This window comes from Dermochelys coriacea, chromosome 22 (genome assembly GCF_009764565.3).
Source record: "Dermochelys coriacea isolate rDerCor1 chromosome 22, rDerCor1.pri.v4, whole genome shotgun sequence".
NCBI classification, from domain to species: domain Eukaryota; kingdom Metazoa; phylum Chordata; order Testudines; family Dermochelyidae; genus Dermochelys; species Dermochelys coriacea.
In genome coordinates this window covers 6,100,504-6,115,807 of record NC_050089.1, presented here as the reverse complement: position 1 = coordinate 6,115,807, position 15,304 = coordinate 6,100,504, and the positions used below count along the sequence as shown (strand labels likewise).

At 43.4% G+C, this 15,304-nt stretch overlaps 1 protein-coding gene across 9 annotated transcripts in view; it reads left to right on the top strand.

Annotated features, from left to right (window-relative positions):
* APLP2 (amyloid beta precursor like protein 2) overlaps positions 1-14,551 on the top strand; it is a 72,532-nt gene extending 57,981 nt beyond the window's left edge. For 2 of the 9 annotated variants that reach the window (XM_038380457.2, XM_038380452.2), the window contains 9 exons: positions 815-973; positions 1,462-1,590; positions 4,005-4,104; positions 6,736-6,909; positions 7,563-7,598; positions 10,360-10,442; positions 11,374-11,448; positions 11,896-12,048; positions 13,035-14,551. In XM_038380457.2, the coding sequence (XP_038236385.1) occupies positions 815-973; positions 1,462-1,590; positions 4,005-4,104; positions 6,736-6,909; positions 7,563-7,598; positions 10,360-10,442; positions 11,374-11,448; positions 11,896-12,048; positions 13,035-13,136 (1,011 nt within the window). In that variant the 3' untranslated portion in view covers positions 13,137-14,551. Of the gene's footprint in view, positions 1-814; positions 974-1,461; positions 1,591-4,004; positions 4,105-6,735; positions 6,910-7,562; positions 7,599-10,359; positions 10,443-11,373; positions 11,453-11,895; positions 12,049-13,034 lie in introns of those variants that run through there. The other 7 variants (XM_038380459.1, XM_038380455.2, XM_038380458.2 and 4 more) reach the window with 4 other exon arrangements.
* Positions 14,552-15,304: the final 753 nt, after the last annotated feature.

The following is a 15,304-nucleotide window of genomic DNA, read 5'->3' as shown; positions in this document are numbered from 1 at the left end:
AATGATCTCAGTGGAGACCTAGGGTTTGTGATGGGTATAGAATCCTCTGACAGTTGGCTGTTGTAAACTCACACTAGGCTAAGGACAGCTGTTACATTTTCTCTTACAGTAGGCTAAGGCCTCTTTCTCTAGTGTGGTCTGTTCATATGGTTTTGTAAATCCTCTGAAGCCTGTATCTTCTCTCTACCAATTTTATTCCTAGTTCGGGAAATGGTTTTTCTTGGTTTCTAATGGTGCATACCGAAACTTAACATGGTGTTTCTACTCTGGTCCATGGTGGTGGTAATATGCATAGTGTTGACAATGGTTTATTACTGCCAGGGAGCTCACTCTCTAATACTTTGAGTAACCTATAGGTGAACAGATGCTAGATATGGTGCCTTTCATAAAATTAAATTCCTAGCCCTGTGAGGGAAGGAGATGGTATTATCCCCATTTTATACAAATGAGCGATAGGTGGATTCTTAAATCAAGTCTGTACTAGAGCTGAAATATGAACCAGATCATCTGATTCCAAACCAGTTGCTCTAGCTGCAAGACCCCCTGCCTTCTCCACAAACGGTTTAAATTGTTGTGAAGTACATTTGAAAGGCATATTGGATTATCATTTTAAACAGCACATTTGAAGTCAAAATCAGTCTTGTGTCCTTCTCTCCTTACTGTTAGATGCCTTGGGCAGGGAGTGTGGGATGCGACCATCTTGGTACACTCTAAGGAATTAGATTAGCAAGAGTAGGTGTTCTTGCTAGGTTCATTCCTCTCTGTTGCTACAGTGCTGTAGCAAACCTACACAAGTTGTTTCTCTTCTTTCCAGCACTTCCAGGCAATGGTTAAATCTCTAGAGAAAGAGGCAGCCAGTGAGAAGCAGCAGCTTGTGGAGACTCACCTGGCTCGAGTGGAAGCTATGTTGAATGATCGCCGTCGGATTGCCTTGGAGAACTACTTGGCTGCCCTGCAAGCTGACCCACCACGAGTGAGTTGTGTTGGAACATTTTGAGAGTGGCATGAACAGTGACCACATGGGCTGAAGTGGGGAAGACTGGAATGAGCCTTGTGGGGGTATGAGTTAGCATGCTGTGAAAGCAGACTCTTAGGAAGCTGTGCCAAATCATGGTAACAGGTACCAAAGACCTATCAGCAGAGCATCTAAACTCATTAAGTGCTCTGCTTATTGTGAAGAAAACTGCACTTGGTTCTCTCTCCGTTCGTACTTCAGGCATAGCTGTTTGTGTCCAATACATGTACTGTAAAAGGAGATTAGCTGAGAGATTAGAATAGATGTTTGGTCCAGTACTAAAACGGAATAGACAATTTTAGATTTTTATATATTTTATTTATATATATATATATATATATATATATATATATATAAATATAAAATTATAATTTCAGTGTAATTGTTGGATGGGATTCTGTTCTTTGTGCCACCAATTGAATTTTAACTCTTCTTAAATTCTGCAGCCCCACCGCATCCTCCAAGCCTTGAAGCGTTATGTCCGTGCTGAGAACAAGGACCGTCTGCACACTGTCCGCCATTATCAGCATGTCTTGGCAGTTGACCCAGAAAAGGCTACACAGATGAAATCTCAGGTACAAAAGAATGTTTGTCAAGAGAACATTGTTACTCCAGGAGTGGTTCTTGGAGACAGTCTCTAGAAAAGCCTTTCACAGAATCTGTCCCACCTCCATGCTAAATGGCTGAGTACCTTAGGAGCTTGACATCTTTGTGCACTGAAGAGGAACTCTCATTTCCCATTTTGAATGCATGCTGGTTGTTGCTAAAGATGCTCTCCTTAGCACCTACCCAATGTTAAATACTTACTGTTCAGATAGTACCCTGGAATAGTCTACGGTTTAGCCATGCACTATGCATAATATCTGGCCAGTTCAACCATTAAGTAGTTTCAGATACAATATCTGCCCTTCAGCCCTTAGCTAACATCTGTGGTTTTACATTCTAAAATTTCTTAGAGTAACACTGAAGGCCCAACCAAGATCAGAACCCTATTGTGCTAGATCCTGTAAGTACATATAGTGAAAGACTGTCCCTGCTCCAAAAGGCTTACACATGCTTAGATGAGACAAGTGTGGGAGGGGAAACAGGTGCAGAGAGAAACTGACTTGCCAAAAGTCAGCAATAGAACTGAAAATGGAATCCAGGCCTCGTGAGCCCCAGTCCTGTGCCCTAGCCACTGGACCATGCTGCTGTTCCTCTTTCTAAAAAAGGCGGCTTTTCCCCTGATGCTGTGTGAAACGCCCACACAAATAAAAGGGAACAGGCTGCATTGTGGAGACAGTGATACTGGTGCCTCTGAGAGCATACTGTATAGTCAGTATCTTTCATTAGTGTGTCTATAGTAACCTGAGGCTTTACCTGTAATAATGCAAGGCAAAATTTCAGAGAGAAGTGTGGGCTTTGGGAGTGAGACTAGGACTGGGGCTTATCCCTAAATCTCCCCCACTGCAGTACATAGCACTACTGTTAGTATTCAGAAGTTAATCGAAGTATCCTGTTTCCATTTGCAGGAGTTCTTTGGGTATCTGGTTTCACGAACTTCAGGTTGACTTGAGGTGCTGGTGATGGACTCTGAACTTTTGTCTTTAGATCTTTCTGCGTCAAACTGTTCCCTGTCTGTTGGTTACACACATTAGACAGGGTTCTATAGTAAATACAATGCTCAGTGACTGGGAGCTGTCTCCTAATGAAGAATATCCAGTACTCTCATCGGAGACAGCCCAGTATATCATACACCCCCCCCCCCCCCCGACTCCTTTGTTTTTGTGCTGCCAAAACCCCACAGTGGGGTATGTGAACTGTAAGCTTAAGCTAAGACCTAAACAGTCCTTAATTCATTCTGAATGTTTCAGTGTCAACAAATTGACGTGTGAGGAATGTGGGTAGTACAGTTCAGTTTCAGTTCGCTTTACTTTTCAATACACTTTAAGCGTCAGTCGATTTGCTTGATTGACAGGTGGCCACATGTAAAATTAAATTGCTTTCATCCTAGCTTTTAAAGGTCAGAATCACTTCTGACTATAAAAGCAGGTCCATTCAACTCATTAATTTTCTTCAACATTTGGCCATCCATATTAATGGTCTCTCTAGTCCACATGATCCCTGATCATGTAGCACCCTCTGTGGGTGAAGTGTGGAGTTACTGTTAAATTTAACATGAGCCTAATGGGTGAATTGAGGCTATGTACAATGTGACCCAATTTTCAAATGAGGGCAGTGAACTGCTGCATATAGGCATGTGGTGTATTGGTTTGAGAAGTGCATAAAATGCCCTGTGTCCTAATTTAGATGTCCTTGTTTGAAAATTGGGCTTACTGAGCAACATGTGCTGTCTCTGAACTTGCACTTACTAATAGATCTATTATGTGGGTGATGAGGGAAGCCCAGAATTCCACTAGAACAAAGTATAAACCATGGTAGTTTCGTGGCTTGTAAAGCAGCAGTGTGAGTAAGACCCTGTTCCGCCTAGAAACTCTGTGTAGACTCAGCATTGTATTGGCAAAACCATGCTTTTTGTTTGGCTTGTAAACGTCCTTGCCATCCTTTGGGTCTTCACTCACGTGCAGTCTGTTAGACCAGGGGCCCTGCCCTGTACACCTTGGCACATTTAAAGGTCTCCACTGCCAAAGAGAGGCAGGATTTTCAATTTACTAGTCTGCAGTTACATGAAACAATATTTAATATTGACCATAGTTAATGTCTGTCAGAAGCATCAATTTGTATGCTTCTGAGAAAAAACTAATTGCTGTAGGAAGTGGGATTCCTCCCTGGCCCCTGCTGCAATGTGCAAATGGCTTGTTGCTTTATGTGGAGGCTGCTTTCCTGTGGAGCATGATATAAGCCAGTGCCACAGTTGGGATATTTGACTTGATGTACCAGTGGACTGTCTGATCTTAGGGCAAATCCTGTGGTCCTGTTTCTGTAAGATGATGATACTACAGATGCATTACCTTCTGTGGTTCTTAAATTGGCCCTTATGTGTTGTCAGGTGATGACACATCTCCATGTGATTGAGGAGAGGATGAATCAAAGCCTATCTCTGCTCTACAAGGTACCATACGTGGCTGAAGAAATCCAGGATGAGATCGGTTAGTGTCTCTATGCTGGTGCTGATAAACTAGGACAGCTCAAAAAAAAACCACCAAGGCCACATTTCTCAGGGCAAAGTGAGATTGTCTGAGATTCAAATCACCTGGGCCTGATGAAATGCATCCTAGAATACTCAAGGAGCTGACTGAGGACATATCTGAGCCATTGGCAATTATCTTTGAAAAGTCATGGAAGATGAGACATTCCAGAAGACTGGAAAAGGGTAAATATAGTGCCCATCTATACAAAGGGAAATAAGGACAACCCAGGGAATTACAGACCAGTCAGCTTAACTTCTGTACCGAGGAAGATAATGGAGCAAATAATTGAGCAATCAATTTGCAAACACCTAGAAGATAAGGTGATAAGTAACAGTTGGCATGGATTTGTCAAAAACAAATCCTGTCAAACCAATCTGATAGGTTTCTTTGACAGGGTAAAAAGCTTTGTGGACATATGTGGGGGAAGTGGTGGATGTGGTATATCTTGACTTCAGTAAGGCTTTAGATACTTTTGGAGGCTTTTGACCTCCTCATAAGCAAACTCAGAAATAGAACCTAGAGCTACTATAAGGTGGGTGCATAACTAGTTGGAAAATCATTCCCAGAGAGAATAGCTATCAGTGGTTCACAGTCATGCTGGAAGGGCATAATGAGTAGGGTCCCGCAGGGATCAGTTCTGGGTCCTGTTCTGTTCAATATCTTCATCAATGATTTAGATAATGGCATAGAGAGTACACTTTGCGAACAATACCAAGATGGAGGGGTTGCAAGTGCTTTGGAGGATAGGATTAAAATTCAAAATGATCTGGTGAAATGGTCTGAAGTAAATAGGATGAAATTAAATAAGGAGGAATGCAAAGTACTCTGCGTAGGAAGGAACAATCAGTTGCACACATATAAAGTGGAAAATGACCGCCTAGGAAGGCGTACTGCAGAAAGGGATCTGGGGGTCAGAGTGGATCACAAGCTAAATGAGTCAACAGTGTAACACTGTGGCAAAAAAAGCAAACCTCATTCTGGGATGTATTAGCAGGAGAATTGTAAGCAAGACACTACAAGTAATTCTTCTGCTCTGCTCCACACTGATTAGGCCTCAACTGGAGTATTGTGTTCAGTGCTAGGCACCACATTTCAGGAAAGATGTGGACAAATTGGAGAAAGTCCAGAGAAGAGTAACAAAAATGATTAGTTCTAGAAGACATGACCTATGGGAGAAGATTGAAAAAACTGGGTTTGTTTAGTCTGAAGAAGAAGACTGAGAAGAAGTAGTTTTCAAGTACATAAAAGGTTGTTACAAGGAGGATGGAGAAAAATTGTTAACCTCTGAGGCTAGGACAAGAAGCAATGGCCATAAATGGCAGCAAGGGTGGTTTAGATTGGGCATTAGGAAAAACTTCCTGTCAGGATGGTTAAGCACTGGAATAAATTGTCTAGGGAGATGGTGGTGGAATCTCCATCACTGGGGACTTTTAAGAGCAGGTTGGACAAACACCTGTCAGGAATGGTCTAGATAATACTTAGCCCTGCCAAGAGTGCAGGGGTCTGGACTAGATGACCTCTCAAGGTCCCTTCCAGTTCTGATTCTAGGCTCTAGTTCAACTACAAATGATTTGGCTGATGCCGGCATTAAATGGTGGTAATTCTCTGGCCTGTGCTATATAGGAGACTAGCTGTTGTAAAGGTCCCTTTTGGCTTTAAACTGTGAAGCTGTAAAAGGCTACAAAAATTTCACTAACTTTCAAGCCTCCTTTCTTCCCTGCCCTGGGGTAAAAAGGAGATCAGTGAGTACAAGCAGATCCCTGCCCTATATTGGAGTGTCAGACGGTCTCATTCACCCCCACCATACATTCCTTGTCACAAACTTATCTTGGTTCGGATTGTACCACCTCCTCTAGCCGGTATCTTATTGACAGCCCCCTTTAGACTTAACACAGGTCTTAAGTCTGATAACCCACAGGAAGACCAGCTTCCCCCGCTGCCCCACACCAACTGCATGTAAAGGATAATGCACCCCACTTTCTCCCCCAGCCGACTCAGTATCTATACTTGATCCCTTGTATTCAAAGTCTACCACTCTTCCATAAGCACTTGGCTACTACACTGATGGGTACCAATATGAGAATCTAGGTAGACTTTGTGGGAGAATTCTAATCCTTAAACAATGCAAGGTGTTGAAACAAAAGGACACAAATTGGCATGGTCTAAAGAACAAATCATTAGCTGGCTGAGCTATAATCCTAGTTCTGGTGTATTGTAGCTTCAAGGACCAGCTGCATGCTGCTGCTACACAGCACATTACCAAAATAGCAGGAGTTTTCTATAGGGCAAGGAGTAAGTTATTGCCTTTCTAAAACCCTGGCCATACAGAAGATGATGATTGGAACATTCTTGGAGAGAGGCTATGAAGTATTAGTTTCCCACTGCAGACATTCATGTTGCAGCCTCTGCAAACTAGGGTCTCTGTGTCCCTGTCCCTATAAAAGACAACCAGCTAGCACCACTGCATTCTGAGAGGAGCAAAAATTGTTGTCCTTGGAAACAATGAGGAGTTCTAGCAACTACATGCAGTATAGGAAACAGTTTCTTCCTCCTCTTACTCCTCTCCTGGCTGCTTGTTCACCCTTATAGATGAACTGCTTCAGGAGCAGCGTACTGACATGGACCAATTCACATCCTCCATCTCAGAGTCCCAGGTAGATGTTCGAGTCAGCTCTGAGGAAAGTGAAGAGATACCCCTCCAGGAGGGCAAACCCTTCCGTCCATTCCAGGTGAAGACCTTCCAAGCCTTGCCTGGAAATGAAGGTATGTAGAGGCAAAAGTGTGCTTTTGTTTTAGGGAACCTGAACGCATTCAGCTTAAACTGACATCAAAGCCCATGCAATACAGTGTGCTCTATCCCTCTGTGGACTTCCAGGGCTGAAGCAATTGCTGCAGAATTTCCCATGAGAGCACTGCTGTCAAAGTTGCCTGTATGATATAAAACCTAAGTTGTCCATATCAGAAGATGCTCTACTGGTTTGGGACAGAGCCGGTGCAGCTAGTAATCTACAATCCCTAATAGCCATCTTAGTTCTTGATTTTGATGCTGTTGGCCATTTCCGGAATTTTATTTATTTCCCTTCGCAGGGCGTGCTAATTTTTTTATTTTTATTTATTTATTTTGCGCTGCTTGATTCTGGAATTCCTTCTCTAACCAAAATGCTCCAGTGTAACATTGAACTTCGTTACCAAAATCTGCTATGGGGGAGTCTTTTTAATCAAAGGGTATTGACAGCTGGCATTTGTGTGGCTTTTTAATTTTTTTTTAAAATGCCTGAACAGACTAAGCTATAACAAAGCTGTAAAATAAAAGCTTTATCCAGGGTCAGTCAGAAATCACGCAGAAGCCTTTTTCCTTTCTCTCTTAATCTCCTTTTTCTGCTATTTTTGTTTTTGTTGTTTTTCCTTCCTGCTAGATCCTCAGCCGGATTTGTACCATCCAATGAAGAAAGGTTGGTTCTGAGCTGCTCCCTCAGTGTCTCCCATCACTCCCCTACCTTTACAGTGTTTGGTAGCTTCATTTTTTAGTTTCTCAGTCTCACCTTCTTTTCACCTTCCTGCTCTCTGTGTAGATGACCACGGCTGACTTAGCCATGCCCTGTTTTGCTAAAGAAACAGGTTAGTTTGACTGCATCAGTGACCTTTTTCCAGCCTATCACAGAATTCTAGGAACCCATAATTAGTTTGCCCCCAAAAGCAATTTAGGTTCAGCAGTCCCCTTGGGAACTGTGTAGCAATTCTCACCATCTTACTTTGAGAAATGTTTAGCACTAGTTCAAAGAAATTTGACAGCACGGAAGGTAAATCCAAATACAGTTTCATGTACTGTAGTGTCTGTTCGTCCTACCTGGTGACTGCACTAACACAGGAGTGAGCGACTCTGGAGAGAGGGTGAGGATTCACTCTGGCACTCGGACAATACCCAACAGGGCATGTATCTAGTGGGACCTAGTAACATGCAGGCAAATGATTCATTCATTCACTCTGCTTTATAGTATCCTTTGCATCTTCCCTTTTTAACATCTAGAATGTCTTTGTACTGTGCTAGTTCTCACTGTTCATCTATTTCTGCTTTTAGGTGTACCAACATTGCTAGCTCTTGCTTAATTCATGCAGCAAAGGACTCTGGCTGAAGGGGGATTGACTGGGCTGTAAGGGAGGTGGAGAACTGACAGTAAACAAATTGCTTTAATTTGTCAAATCCTTTGTTAAATACTGTAGTAGACAAGCCAGGTCTGATTCTAGTCTGAGTGTGCCTTCTGTAGGAGAAGGCAAGTCTTGTAGTAATGTTTGTGTATGAAGACCCTTGCTATTTAGTCATACTCATGTAGCATGCTGGAAGTGATCCCCTTTGCTTCAACCTGCTTTTGATTCTAAATTTGCTCCAAAATTTCCCAAGGGGAGAACTTTTTTTTATAACTATTTAATAACCACACAAGTCACTGTTGTAGACCAGAGGCTGGATGGCCTACAACTCGTTTCACTTTTGAATATTTGTTTAACTGCAACTGAAATGAGCTCCATTCGTTGTCTAGAACAATTGGCAGCTGACTGAATGTGGACATTGTACTTTCACATTGATTTCAAGAAGTGAAGAACAAGCCGATCTTTTCCCATTTAAGTAAATAGCAAAGCTCCCACTGACTTCAGGGGCAGAGGATCAGGCCCTACGTTCTCCCTCTTTCAGGATATTCCATAAAAAGCTGCTGTTTTTCAGGGATGTATATAATCTAATCAGCTGCATCTCTGAGCTCCAAGAAGCTTGGGCTATTAAACAGTGCACAGTACTATACCAAATGACAATACTTGTCACAGCAGCTGAATTTCTAGCTTAGAAACAGCTATATTGGCTCCTTAGAACTGGGCAGAGCAGCCACAGGCCAGGGTTGACAAGATGGTTCTCTAGAAACACTTTTTGGTTAGTATCTCCAGAAACTCTGAACCATTGACTTTCACAGTAATGTGACCCACCTATGCAGCCCTGGGACTTGACAGGTTTGTGGTTGTGCCTAGAATCTGAATGTCTCCAAAGAAGCATATGGGGAAAGGGATGCAATAAAACCCCAGTGGTTCCTTCCCGGAGGAGCTGGAGTGAGACATTAGTTTCCTTGGCATTTTCAGGCAATAAAAGCTGTCATGGTGAAGGCTTGCCCTGGAGCCAACTCTCCTTTCCTCCCCCTCATCAGAGAACTTGCAACAACTCCAGCAGCAGCTAATATAATGCATTAGCCAGGCTGCAAGCTCAGCAACTGCCCAGAGGTGTGTTCAGTCATTTAGAAGTACTGTATTAAGTGCTGTATGTAATTTCCCCACAGGCCCTGCTCTGAAGCTGGAGGCTCAGCTGAGTTGCGATTGCAGCCCCATTGTCCCCTTTACTTTGTCATAGGTGTTGTGAAGGACACTTGTTTTGCATACCCTGATATTTGATGCTTGCCATCTCCCAGGTTGTTAGCTGTAGACCTAAGTTGTGTTGCATCAGTCTTTTCTGTTCTGATCTATTTATAAAAGCTCCAGATCAGACTATTTATGCAGAGCAGCCTGTTAGTTGATGATCTCCTTTGCAGCCCACACTAGATTTCAGCCCAGTCATGGATGAGTGATACTCTGATTCAAGGACTAGCTTATCATTTTCTCCTCCCTTTCTCTGGGATTGATTGTTTTTGGGCCTGTGCCAATGATGGGACAACAGCTCATTACAGAGCTGTGCTGGGTGACCTTGTGACTCCTGTTCCTGAGGCACTTGCTGATGTGCTTGATCTTGACAGAGATGTGCTGACCATGCTGTTGTGTCAAGTGCTCCCTGTGCACTGTTAATGGAGAGGAGGGTATGTTCTGCCTTCCTGGAGTCATGGTGATCCAGCAATGTTCTCCTCTGCTCCCTTTATTTGTTGCCATAACAGATTTTTTTTTTGTAGCAGAATAGTTGTGGATTTACACTCAACACCTTTTTGTGCATCGTCTCCTCTCCAGTCACACCCGCTGCATTTGTCTTCATCAACTAGGAAATCCCCAAATCGTTTCACTGTAGCTTAGCACAAGCTTCCCCCTCCTGAAGCATAGCATGAAGAGGGGCTAGTAATTGGCAGCCTGCGATCTGAATCTCACTAGCAGTGACAGCGCTCCGGAGAGTAGGCCGTCTTTCCTAGTTGCTGCTAAGGTCTGATGAATGGTGTCTGCCTACATCTAGTGTAACACTTAAGCTTTTTGGTGTAGGTTCTGGCATGGCTGATCTGGATGGACTGATTGGGGCTGAAGAGAAAGTGATTAACAGCAAGAACAAAGTGGATGAGAATGTGGTAAGCCCTCTGCCTGTATTTTTCTAAAGCACAACCTGACTCGGAGACTGATTAACATTAGTGGCTTATTTCCATGCCTTTTTCCTGCTCATCGAATGTCAGTGTTTTCATTATCCATATGGTGCAGGGGAGTTGCGGTTTTCTGACTAACATAATTTTCTAATACTGTTTAGTGCTTCAAGTGTGGGAAGACAAGTGAAGGGGGAGATCCAGATCCCCCAGTTGTAGAATGACTTGAAGTGTATGGTTTAGAAATGGCTTCCCTAGATAGAAAGCAGAGCTCTTTGATAGACAAGGTAACCTGCTGAAAACCCACCTTTGTTAGGTAGCTGCCTATCTTCAGACCACATCAGATGTACTGAGTGCTGTTCTGCTCCACCTCTACAATAAGACCACATCTACTAAGTAGCTGATGGTTTTGGCGACGTTTTTCAGTGGTTTGACAAGCTTTGCTGCACACTAAAACTGAAAGTCAGTGACACAGTGGATACAGTGTTTACTGTTAGTATTGGTTCTATCTTCAGTGGAATGAATGAGTTGAATTCTAGTTGCAGCCGCCTTGCCCTCCTTCTTGGGTAAAATCAACAGTGGGGTTTGACTTCTAAATTCATTTTAGAGCCAAGAGGATAGATTTATGTAACACAGCTGATGTGCCCAAAGCAAATGTCTGCAGTTGAACAAAGGTCCTTGAAATAGTCTCAGCTTGGCCTCAGTTAACTATTCCTGCCTGTTCTTGTGCTGGCACAGTGGCTGAGGGCTATCCCCTTATGAGAGGGTGAGAAGGTGGTGGGCATCTAGCAGAGTTGAGTGGCTGCTGACCCAGCAGAAGCACTCTGCTGCATTGTGCAGGAAAGGTCTCTTCTCCAACCATGAGATCCTGTGCCTGTTGTTCCTGGCTCCTTGTATAAAATGCCTTCGTGACTGTTTTCAGGTAATTGATGAAACCCTTGATGTGAAGGAAATGATTTTCAATGCAGAGCGAGTCGGTGGACTGGTGGATGAGCCGGTATGTATGTGGCCACCCAAAAAAGGGGACTTAGCCGTTAGTGAATCCTAAAATCAGTTTCAACGTCTGGTGTTTGTGTCTCCACTTATTCTGAGATGTCTCTAAAGTTTTGGGAATGGCCAAACCCTGCTGACACCTTGCAGGGAATGGCATTGCTCTGATTTCTTCCCTAGAACTACAGTTCTAAGTAGCTACTAATAAAGAGAGTGACACTGACTTGCTTAAAAATGCCTTGTGGGACCTGTAAGCAGCATGGGTCAGCATCTTGTGGGAAACCATTTGTTACATTCCCTTTTTGCCAGGCAGGGAGATGTTAAATATTCAGGCTGCCAAGCATAATCGCTTATGTCTCCATATCATAGATGGTTTAAGACCTTATTGGTGGCTACCTCCTAAGCTTGCATTAAGTATCTTCTTCTCCTTCTCCCCGCCCCCCTTTCTCTGCAGGATGATAGCTCCCTTCATGAGGACTTCAGTTTGAGCAGCAGTGCCCTCATCGGTCTCTTGGTGATTGCAGTTGCCATAGCCACAGTTATAGTAATCAGCTTGGTGATGCTAAGGAAGAGGCAGTATGGGACCATCAGCCATGGGATTGTGGAGGTGAGACACAGCTTCTAGTAACTGTTAGCATTGAGTGAGTTTATGATGCTGACCCCCCCCCCCCTCCCCCGGTGCAGTATCCTCAGATTTAAGCATCTCGGCACCTACAGGGTTGTTGCTTATGTATTAGCATGCAGGTATTTTTTCATTTAGTGTCTTGTGCTGGGATCTGCCACTTAACAGTGGTATTCACTAATCACAAAATTCAGTTAAAAAGAAAAGGAGGACTTGTGGCACCTTAGACTAACCAATTTATTTGAGCATAAGCTTTCATGAGCTACAGCTCACTTCATCGGAACTCACGAAAGCTTATCCTCAAATTTTAGTCTCTAAGGTGCCACAAGTACTCCTTTTCTTTTTTTGCAAATACAGACTAACACGGCTGCTACTCTGAAACCTGTTAAAATTCAGTTAGGCATCAGTGTCTGTCCGAAGATGGGATTTGGCATTAAATGAGCTTTCAAGCCTAAATTTTGAGCAAGGGAATAAGCAGGTCTGATCGACCGACTGTAATTCACTCTCCACATAATGTAGCAACTATTACAGTGCATGGAGCTGGGAGGCAGCAGCAACTTGATTTTTATCCTAGCTGTAATGGGGATGTAGTGCAGCTGCAGATGCGCTGCTTTACCTCTTCCCCCAGCATGTAAAAAGACATGATCCGTTTCACATTCAGTGTGAGGGTCATATTTGTAACATGCTGTTTAAGTGTCCTAAAGAAACATTCTTCTCTATCCACTGCTCAGTCTGATGTGGGGCAGAGGGCAGGCAAGAGAAGGCCTTGGTAGCTAGACAGCTTCTGAATTTTTCAGCTACCACACCACTTGTCAGGGAATAATAAACAAGCTGCCTCCAGTGGCTGATATTTGTTGCATCTTGCCACCTATAGTCTAGCACCTTCCCAACAACAGTAGTTTCGAAGAAGTTAGACCTGCAAATTGCTGTGGGGACTCCATTGTTTGGTAATTGTCTGGTCTCTTTTTAAGGTTGACCCAATGCTTACCCCAGAGGAGCGGCATCTGAACAAGATGCAGAACCATGGCTATGAGAACCCAACTTACAAATACCTGGAGCAGATGCAGATTTAAAGGATATGAAAAGGCAGCAGCCCTGACCGGCAAAGGGGCAGGGCAGGGAGGGCCAAAATGGTCCAGTGTTTTTTGGATCGACTACTGACCAACAGTTGCTTCAAGAGGACTTCATCTTACATTCAGAACTCCTGGATCATTAAGACTATAATTACTACTGTAGAGCTGCAATTTCCATTCTTTTAAATGGGTGAAGAAATGATAATATAACAATATAAGATATATAAATCTTCTTAAATGGGACAAATGGATCTATTGCAGATATTTGACTGAGATGTAGTTTTTCTTTTTTAAAAAATTAATCTGAAAATCCCAGTTCGGTTGTGTTGTTGTCTGATACAAGCGCTATATATATAAATGGGAAATGTTGATTTTTATTTCTGATAGGCCACTTGTATATTGAAGGTCATTTGTACCGGCTGCATTGTATAAAGGAGAGACTTGTGGCTCTTTGGTCATTTTGGCTTTTATATATAAAGCAGTATTCTTTTTTTTTTAAAGTGAATTTTGCCAGAAGTTGCAAAGAGATTAAATAGGGTTAGGAGCTATGAGAACATAATTAAGGGTGCAATTCAAAAATAACCAACAGCTTTATAAAAATCCCCTGCTGCCTGCCAGTGATCTGCAGCATAGCGGTGTGGTTTCTAAGAATCTAGACTCCCTGGAGGCAAGGAGTTAAAAGGCTTCTAGCATCTTTGTTTAGAGCCATTCTAGTGGAATGTTAGAACATGGTGGTTCTGGAGTCTGCACATTCCCCCCTCATCTTCTGAATTCAGTCTTGCTGTACAGTTGGAAGTCTTTGATATTGAACTAAAATCCCTCCTTCTGATCCTCTAACCAGCCTCCTTCAGTGCCCATCTGGCATTAGCAGTGCCCTGTTGCTACTACTTTGTAACTTTCTCCAGTCCACCCTCCCCCCTACCACATGGTAAGTAGTCTCCAAATGGAGGTTTTGGAGCTCTGCATCTCTTTCTAACGAGGCTGGGCTGTTCTGGAGTTGTGCATGCTCAGAATGCCCAAGCCTTGCAATAATCAAGCATTTGGGGAGCCGAAAAACATGGGATTTTACTTCAAGTTGGGGATGTGGGGGAGATAGAAAATGGATACTGCCTATTTTACAGAAAACTGGATGCACAGACCTGGGGGGGTGGCGGAGGGCATGTTCCATTCACCATCATGTCTTTGTAATGCTTGTATAGTTGATGTTCATGCTCATGGCTTTTTTTAAATCTGGAGGTTCTGGTAACCTGTGGTGTATTTTTTTCTATTTTCCTGTGATTTTGTTTTCTTCCCCCCCTCCCCCCTTCCGTGTCTCTTCCCACTATGCACAGATTTAACTTAACCTGAAAACTCCTTAATGTGGTCTGTGGGGAATGTACAAAGTTTAAACACATCAATAAACACTTCAACTTCCAGATCGATTCCTTTCTTTATTCATGGGCGTTCAGGATCTTGTCTTTTCCCTTCTTGCCCTTGTCAAAGCCCAGGGGAGTTTCCCCTTTTTTTGCACACTTACAACTCCAGTTCATAGTTAGTCCTTGAATGAAAGGACTGCTATTGAGGGGGAAGTATTCCTCCCGCACCACCACAGAGCGTTCACAGTGCACTCAGCCCTGCTACCCTTAGTGAAGGAAAGGGGACAATAGTGATTTAAACCAACAGTGAGGACTACTCTCTCTAGCTGTCTAACAAACCAGGTACTCCAATGTCTGAGCCATGGCTGCTGTTCACATTCAGATTGTTTCCAAAATGTATTCCAAGTTAGCTAGTTCTGAAATGCCAAATTCATTCCCTGGATACAGGCTGATGCTGGCATGCTCCCTCAGAAGTGTCAGAACTACACTGTTCTTTTTGGAGTGCTTGCTTATGTCCATTCCGTATTAGGGGTGTGTGCACCTGGACTCCATGGGGGTTCAGCCTCCTTCCCCACTGTCAGAGTTTCCAGCAAGAAGTAATGGAGGGTGGGGGGAGCCAGTGGCACCACTCAAGAGGGTGCCAGAGCCAGTCCCCTACAGATACTGCTAAGGGGAAAAACTTCTGGCAGCGGTGCATGGGGCAAGTGCACACACCTAATGTGTTGCTCATGTCCATTCCATATCTCAAAGAACTGCAGTTATGGAAAAGATAAGTCTTCTAAAGCAAGCTGGCCAAGCCATTCTGGCTGCCAG